Here is a 9,254-nt window from a genome sequence, read left to right on the forward strand (position 1 = left end):
AGTTCTCCTGTAAGTATTACATGCCTGACTGTGTGTGTGTGTGTGTGTGTGTGTGTGTGTGTGTGTGTGTGTGTGTGTGTGTGTGTCTGTGTCTGTGTCTGTGTCTGTGTCTGTGTCTGTGTATACATGTGTCTTTTACAAGCTTGTGTGTATGTGTGTGTGTGTGTGTGTGTGTGTGTGTGTGTGTGTGTGTGTGTGTGTGTGTGTGTGTGTGTGTGTGTGTGTGTGTGTGTGTGTGTGCGTGTGTGTGTGCGTGTGTGGTGTGTGTTCTCTTGACTTTGTAAATGAGGCAGTAAAGCAGATAATGCAGTGGCCTCATGACTCTTTAGGACCTGTTAAGCTGGCATAAACAAAACAATGGTGAATCTCACCAGTTAAACTACAAATTACATTTGTCATTGCAACTATCAGCTATCGCGATTAAATATGAATAAAACACACTAAAAATGATGACCGTTAAAGCCAGGTCAAACATTTTTGTCTGTCCAGTCATACAAAGGTTTAGAAGTTTAATTTACCAGTCAGCCAGAAAGACAACCTACCACAGGGCACTGTGTGTATCGAGTCAGGTTTAGATGTGAGTCCTCATATCTTGGCAGCCATGTTCCTCAGACAGACCATCGGATGAAATCCTGGTGCTCGCCAGTGTCCGAGCGTTCCGGCCATTCTCCCGGTCTCTCTCTCTCTCTCTCGCCTCTCTGCCCAGGCTCTTGTGTGTTTGCGGAGCTCCGTAAACGGTTGCCACGGGGGCGCAGCCCAGCTAGCTCCTCGGCGGACAAGACTGTTTCCTTGTTGCCGTGGTTGCCTCTGAGAAGTTTATCCCTTAGTCACTAACAACAGTAACGCCGCTCCACTCACCCCACCCTCTACACTACAGGCAGCCAGGCCGGCCAAAGCATCTTAACCTGCCCTGGAAGACAAACAACTCATACTCTGTGCCAATGGTGTGTGTGTGTGTGTGTGTCTCTCTCTCTGTGTGTGTGTGTGTGTGTGTGTGTGTGTGCTTCTGTGTGTATGTGTCTGTATGTGTTTGTGTGTGTGTGTGTGTGCGTGCATGTGTGTGTGTTTGTGTGTGTGTGTGTGTGTGTGTGTGTGTGTGTGTGTGTGCGTCTGTGTGTATGTGTCTGTATGTGTTTGTGTGTGTGTGCGTGCATGCATGCGTGTGTGTGTGTCAGTGTGTGTGTCTATGTGTAGGGATTTGTGTTTGTACCAAAAGTGTGCTGTGTGTGTGTGTGTGTAAGTTTGCCATTGAGATTTAGTGGGAAGCATTGGATTCAGATCCACACAGACTGACTCCACAGTAGCAGTGGCGACTGTCAAGTAGCAGAATCCCCTAATTATCTGTCGTGAGTGTGTGCAGTCACACACTGTGTCAAACACACACACACACACACACACACACACACACACACACACACTCAGAGAGTCCTGTAAGGCCGTAATAGGCCCTTCTCGTCTTTTGTTCTTTCAAGATGGAGTGAAGAAGCAAACACACACTGAGCGGGTCCGTCAGGACTTCCCTTGTGAGTGCCTGATCATTGCGTCTCACTGAGCGGGTCCTTGAGGACTTCCCTTGTGAGTGCCTGATCATTGCGTCTCACTGAGCGGGTCCTTCAGGACTTCCCTTGTGAGTGCCTGATCAGAGACGGTTTATAAAGCGAGACGATTCATATGAGGGTAAATTCTGGTTTCATTGTGACGCAACTGCCACTCCCATTTAGGAGGCAAACGGAGGTATTTATATGGGAGAAATAATTCTACACCTTTCTAAACCGTTCTAAACCGATTATTTCGTCACTGAACACGCCCCTTTAGGAGGCAGGAAGTGCTGCTATTTTGTTCCATTGAAAAACCCCTTTATGATTCATCTTAGTAACTATACGATCTTTGGCCTGATCATTGCGTCTCACTGAGCGGGTCCTTCAGGAGGACTTCCCTTGTGAGTGCCTGATCATTGCGTCTCATTCAGCGGGTCCTTCAGGACTTCCCTTGTGAGTGCCTGATCATTGCGTCTCACTGAGTGATGAGTGTCAGCGCACTCCGCTTTCAATCTTCGATTATATTATACTAGGGTGACCAGACGTCCGCGGATTCAGGGGACAGGCCCTGTTTTTGGTTGCCTGCCCCCCGGGAAAATACAGAAAAAATGACCTATGTCCCCGTTTTTTGAAGATAAAACTTGTAAAACTTGTATTCCCAAAGTTTTGGGATTATGTCCCCGTTTTTTGTCTTGGACATCTGGTCACCTTTTATTATACTCAACACTTTCAACACAACCCCCATAAACCAGTGTCAAAGTCTAGCGATGCCACCCACCATATCGATTATGATTTAGTTCTATTTATGTCAATGCCGCTCCATAAAATCCATTGTTTATCGAATGCTTGGCAGTTAAAAATCATGTGACAAGAAGTTTTGCCGCACGCATGGAATCATGGGAGCGCCTTTGTTGTGCGGAACACTTCGGCCTCTTGTAGAGTTTTAGCTGAAGCTCTACACCATGACACACTGCAGAAGGTGACACTGTGACTATGGCACTGTGTCTACGTACACACAGTGTTTAGACTGGGGACTAGAGCTCAGTTCAGCTGGGCATGTCTGTCTGACTTGACTTTTCTTTCAGCTGTTTGAGGCAGTTGCTGGTTTTGGTTCATAGTCACTGGTGATTTTATAGCATCAAAACAAAGTAGAGCAAAGTTATTGCACAAAAGAAAAATAATAATAATAATAATAATAGGAAGGAGACAAAGAAGAAGACAGTTTTGATCATTATTCTTGTACATATTGTATACCATGACACTATATAATCAGATAGGAAAATAAAGTCGTTATTTACTTATATTAGTAGGCCTGTTCTATGGCCCAGAACCCGTGTTTTAGATGTGCCTTCTTTACATTACTCTCACAGTATACAATTAGATCTAATAATAAGCTTATCAACAACTGTTTCAACCGTACAGAATAGGATTTTCAGTGACATGCTAACCTGGAGGTTTACATACGGATGATATGCTTAACGACCATAAATACAGTACATATAATGGTGATTTGGGAAATGGTATTAAATTGTGTCATTGCTAGGTAAATACAGAACTGTTGTAAATTCTGTTGATATCACAAAAATCGGTATAAAATGTTATTACCATTGGTATTACCAACTAATTCACTGGCCTATTGCCCACTCATATCCTGGTGAGGAGTCTTTTTGCACTCCATAATGAGCACATACCCATTCATATTTGTTTCCAACTAACACAAAAATGTAAAGCCCAAATTAATTGGTACTGTAATACCCGTAAGCCACGAGCCCAGCGTAGGCCTGCCTTGCCCTGGGATTGCCCTGTAACTGAGGGTAAGCTGTTTTTAATGAACCCCTGACTCGGACAGAACTGGGGTGCTTGGTCACATTAAGTTTCACGATAAAGAGTCATTGCACAGGAAGTTAATGTTGGTGACAGGAAGTGAGGTCATTTGTGTCACCATAACACACAACTGCGACCTGTTCACATGAATGAATGGAATCCAGAAGTCAACTTTACCACCCTTAGACAGTTATACTACTACAATGTACATAAGAGGTCTGGAAATAATGGAGATTTTATGTTTGATTTATGCAGTGATAATGATAGAGCAGCCATTTGTCATAATATGTCAGATGGTGCATTGCCCTAATAAGCTTTTAGGTAAAATAACAATGAAGAGCTTAGAGTTATGGAAACATTCAATTTTTTTTTTCAGTTTGCAGGAGAGGGGAATTCTGTTTGCAACGCCTTCAATAGGCCATGATAACTTTGCCGCCTATAGATGGCGCCAGTGGGTTGAGAAATAAACTACTTGATCGAGAGTCAGAACAGGAGCGCGAGTCTTTGGGTAAATAAAGGCTTTATGGCTTATGTGGAATGTTCTCTTTGTGCGTTTCTTTAGAGTAAAATGCGATGTGTTGCTTATGTCCACTAAATGCTACTTTCTCGCCAAGTCAAAGTAGGATCTCAGATTTGCTTGGTTGGGACAATGCAAACTTTCTACGCAAGGCCTTACTTCTTATTGAGAGTTAGCCATTTCAGATGGAAACACTGTTTGAATATGGCCTGTTGGTAAAATTGGATCTAAAACGTACACAAAAGTGATGACCACAAATAGTTTTGTCCGTGAGTCACATTTCATTAACAGATATATAACGCGAATCATTGATGTGGCTGATTACTTGGAAAGATCTGCGACCACAGCAGGCAAAATGCCCTGGAGTAACCCCGGCTTCAGCTCCGTTTGCTCGCAAACCTGGTGCAATTTAGCTCGTTAAATTGTTAACATATGGCTCGGAGCAAATGGAAAACTCAGCTGCGACAGACGACTGGACAAAACAAAGCTTTAAAAGCGTTTTAAAAATCTAATTGTTTTATTCAGTGACACTGTACATATACAAATGGTATCTTACCGCATTTTTGAAAATCAAGTAAAAAACAGCAAGATTATTGTCATAAATACATATATTCTTTGAGAAAATGTGAGTATTTACAATATGTTGTTTAAAAAGCTTGCATAATCTCACAGCTGTACACATGCATAATACTATCCGGATTCAGGACGCACAAAGCAGTCCGTCCATTTGTAGAGGTATGCATGATTGTCAGTGGGTAGCTGCGAAACTCCAACAATTTTGCCAAATAAACAAAAGGACGTATAAGGCAAACATTCTGTTTTCTGGGCAAAGGATCGCACCTACTGTTGAGCTGACTGAGCGCATACCATGCCCTTAGCAGAAGTAAATGAAATGCATTTGTCTAATTATTTTTTATAAAACTACAGACAACCCCGTGTGAATCTTGTTTCGTGATACAAAGTCAAAATATATTGTCCTGTTTTTAAGAATATAAACGTAATACAACAAATAATTAAGACAGATTTGAATAACATTGAATGTTCGTCAGATGTTTTACAAATTATAACACATAACAGAAAACAAAGCAGCGTGGCACATTAGAGTGTCCATGGCCTTTCAATCCTTTAAATGACACTTACAGAATCGAAAATCAGCTTAGTTTGCATGTTTGATTCCTTCCCACTGTGTTTTTGCCATTGTCCTGTCCCAACTTCTCCGTCTGGAGCGTGGGATCCGTGACTGTAGCTATGGCTCCGAGATTAACTTTTTTTTGTAGACGAAGCGAACTTCCAGAGGTTACAACCTGAATGAAGACGACCACTCTCTCGCAGCTCATACTGTGGTCTCTCCCTGGTTGCTGTTGCTGAGCCGTTTGTAGAACCGGCGCCAGGACTGCAGGGTTTTCCCTGACCATATCCAGAAGCCGGAGGTGATGCCCACGATCATTGTCATGAGGTACTTAATCATAAAAACGGTGAAGTCCGGGGTCATCGGCGCAAAGTTGTGCGCCGGGCATGGCACGGCGAAGCGTTTGCACGTCTGCAAGTGCCAGGTCTTCTCCCACTGGGGACGGAACGCTTGTTCATAGAAATAGCAGGCGATCACTATGGTGGCCGGGACGGTGTAGAGGACGCTGAACACCCCGATGCGCACCATGAGTTTCTCCAGCTTCTCGGTCTTCGTGCCGTCGTGCTTCATGATGGTCCTGATCCGGAACAGAGACACGAAGCCCGCGAGCAGGAACGACGTGCCGATGAAGAGGTAGACGAACAGGGGCGCCAGGACGAAGCCGCGCAGGGCGTCCACGTTGTAGATACCCACGTAGCAGACGCCGGTCAGGATGTCTCCGTCCACCTGGCCCATGGCGAGGATGGTGATGGTTTTAACGGCAGGCACTGCCCAGGCGGCGAGGTGGAAGTATTGAGAGTTGGCTTCGATGGCCTCATGACCCCACTTCATACCGGCGGACAGGAACCATGTGAGCGACAGGAGGACCCACCAAATGGAGCTGGCCATGCCGAAAAAGTACAGGATCATGAACAGGATGGTGCAGCCCTCCTTCTTGGTGCCCTGCGCGACGGTTTTGTAACCGTCGTCGTTGAATTTGTCAATGCACACAACTTTATCCTCCAGGAAGAATCCCGCGGCGTAAGCCACGGCCACCATGAAGTAGCAGCCAGATAGGAATATGATGCACCTCTCCGGGTAGCGGAAACGCCTCATGTCCACTAGATAGGTGAGCACGGTGAAAAGCGTGCTCACGCAGCACAAAATGGACCAAATCCCGACCCAGAGCCGGCCGAACTTCACCTCCTCCTCCCGAAAGTACATGAGCCCGTTGGGTTTGGTGGGTTCGCAAGGAGCCCCGCAGTCTTTCACGCCCATGAAGTAGTAGTTCAGATAGGGGGGCACCTCGAGCTGGAGAGGGCAAGAGAACTGGTGAGGGGGACGCACGATGTTCGGAAGTGTGATATGTTCCGGCTGGAAAGGCGTCGGGTCGGACGTGGGGCTCCCGCTATCCGATGTGTTCTGTCCCACGCAGATCTCACCGGCTCCGTGCACCGGGAAAAACTCGCAGCGCAGCCGCTCGGGCCACTGGAAGCCGAATTTGTTCATCAGCGCCTCGCACCCTTGCCTGGCCCGCTCGCACAGCGACCGACACGGCGGGATCGCCTGCTCCAGCACGGTACACACCGGGGCGTACATGGAGCACAGGAAGAATTTGAGGTCCATGGAGCACTGCACTTTGACCAGGGGATAAAACTGGTGTACCTCCAGACCCGCGTCCTCCTGGTTGGTGTGACCCAAAAGATTTGGCATAATGGTTTGGTTGTAAGCAATGTCTGTGCAAAGTGGTATAGAGATTGGCTGACAAAAGCCATGCTCGGGAATCGAAATGCCCTTCTCCCCGTGGTACTGCCCGGAACAGGGCTGCAAAATTAGGCATATCAGGGCAACTGCTAGTCCACTCGCTCGTACCCAGTCATTCGATACCGCCATGTTCGATAATAAAAAATGGAACTTCAAGTTCTCACTGGATTGAAAAAAAACGGGCTGCCCGCGTATCCAAGTGCGGATAAAAGAGTCTTTCAGATGTTGAGTGGGGAAAAAACTTTCCCCGGCGTTTTCTGATCAAATAAGATTAAAATTCTTCTGCTGTCCTCGCGTGCTCGCGCTGTGCTTCTCAAGCAACACGGCGGAAGGTTGCTCGTGGTCTCCACACGCGCATGTTACTCAAATGGACGTTCAGGGAAAATCTATTTGCGGGTTGGAAAATTAAACGAATGGTCTGAGCAGGGTTTCCTCGCGTCGTCTCTCACAGCCAGTGAACTGCGAAAAAAAAATGTTATGGACTGCAGAAGAAAATCTTACAGTCGAGTCTTTAAACAGAATACCGTCTTTTCCAGCCCGAACTCAGAAATCCATTCAACAAAAACTCTTTTCAAGTTTTCCACGGGATCATCCACGTCCTAAATGTTCGCAGCTGTTCCTCTTACAGTGGTTATCCTTGCGCTGCAGCGGATTCAGACAAATGTCTTTGTGTGTATGCTATAGTCCTACACAGAGCAAACTTATGTAAAAAAATAACAAAATTATCCTCATGTTATAAAATCCCGTTGTTCCCCTCGCAGCCTCACGTAATGCTCGCACAATGCACACTACTGGGTTTGATCTAAATCACGGCACACAGACGATAATGTGCTGATGGTTTCAAGACACCCCTCATTCAGATTCATGCTCCGTACATGCGGGGAGACTTGAAACCGACATTTCTTGACCAATGGCAGACTTTGTTTTCTTTTGCGTCTCGCTTCTCATTGGCCATGGTAAGTCATAGCAAAGAGTTACACCCACCCAAAACTTTTTGCTGGCTTCTGCTGTGCAACATTGTAAGGTTGGTAATTTGGTTAACAGTGACAAATGTTTAACATAGTTTCAAAGCAGAACGACTCATTGATTCGCTTATGGACATTATCATATAGACTATGAACAAATTATTTTCTAATAACTATATAGGCTATAGGCTATCTCGGTCACAAAGATTTCACGTTGTTCACATTGCGTATGCACAGAACGCTGATTTCTTCGGATGCGACGCGCAATACAATTACTAGCCTAGGCCTATAACTAACACATTTTGTTTCTGTCAATAACATTTTCGGTGTGAATTTGTGCTCTCTTGGCCTTGCAAGTTGAAAGATTTTATTAACACGTCTATGTACCATACGTTTTTCACATTGGCGAGGCGAGGCGAGTCAAGCACACAGTTACTGATTTTGGAGACAAGGAACACGTTGGAGGAGGCTGAAACACGCCAGTCCTGTTGGAGAATTCTACCTGCCTTCAACGCATCAGTCGTTTGTCCGAACTTGTCGCTTCCAATGCGCAGTTTGATCATTATCAAATTCTTATTTTACATGCCCCTCACTGGTGGGCTCGCTTTCAGTGGAAAACTCAAATCAGTAGACCATTCTATGCAGCTACATGACTGGACCCTAAACTTGAATAGAGATCAACCCCCCCCCCCCCCCCTCCTCCCAAGGTATGCGGATGAATCATCTTACATGTAACATGCATAACCCTTGAATGTGCAGATAGAAATGAGTTGCAACATGTGCAAACACTCAGCTGTGTAGGACATTTATAGCCTAGCCTCCCTCTCAAAACACAGGCCTTTCAGAACTGGCTAGTGTTGTTTAATTGTTTAATAAATGCCTTATACAGCATACTGTCTGGCCTTTATCTCAAAACGGCCTAATATTTTTGTGCCAAACCCATTCAAAACCAGCTAAGTGGCCTATTCAGCCACAAACGCCCTGCATTGACATACATAGCCATGGATCTTGAGATAGGAGTGACAGTCTTATCTCCAGATCCATACTGACTCACTCTAAGCACTCTTGAGTGCTGTGTATCCAATTAAAGGAGGGTGCGCTGAATTATCTGACTTACCCGACTGGTATAGTGGCCATCAGTGTGTGCCTGGGTGTTTAGAGGCCCGGGCTTCTGCTCGTTCACACATTCCACGCCCCGCTGCACAGAGGCCCGCTACTAGGCCGGGGGAAAGTGGTTAAACAAGAACATACTGTAGGTTATGGCCATCATGGGCCGCTATTGTCTTGCTAAGGTGATAACAGTGTGCTATGAAGCCTTTCTTTGTGTGTGTGTGTGTGTGTGTGAGAGAGAGAGAGAGAGAGAGAGAGTGAGTGTGTGTGTATGTCATTGTTAATGCAGCAGAGCAAGTTGCTTGTAAGTTGTAATCATGCTTTGGATACTAGTACTAAACATGTGCCTAGTTACATGATTGGTTGGTTCAAATGAATTATTCAAATGTTTTGGTGCATATTTGAGATTACAGATGAGCTGAAGCAAG

General features: G+C 45.5%; 1 protein-coding gene across 1 annotated transcript; it reads right to left on the bottom strand.

The window, feature by feature from the left end:
* Positions 1-4,373: 4,373 nt before the first annotated feature.
* LOC134078821 (frizzled-7-A-like) lies at positions 4,374-7,535 on the bottom strand. The gene has a single exon (XM_062534971.1). The coding sequence runs from the start codon at positions 6,878-6,880 to the stop codon at positions 5,213-5,215; it is 1,668 nt and encodes a 555-aa protein (XP_062390955.1). The 5' UTR covers positions 6,881-7,535; the 3' UTR covers positions 4,374-5,212.
* Between the last annotated feature and the right edge of the window lie 1,719 nt (positions 7,536-9,254).

This window comes from Sardina pilchardus, chromosome 4, assembly GCF_963854185.1.
Source record: "Sardina pilchardus chromosome 4, fSarPil1.1, whole genome shotgun sequence".
Taxonomy (NCBI): domain Eukaryota; kingdom Metazoa; phylum Chordata; class Actinopteri; order Clupeiformes; family Clupeidae; genus Sardina; species Sardina pilchardus.

Coding starts and splice junctions, on each gene's coding strand:
- LOC134078821 (XM_062534971.1), bottom strand. CDS start 6,880: ATGGCGGTATCGAATGACTGGGTACGAGCGAGTGGACTAGCAGTTGCC.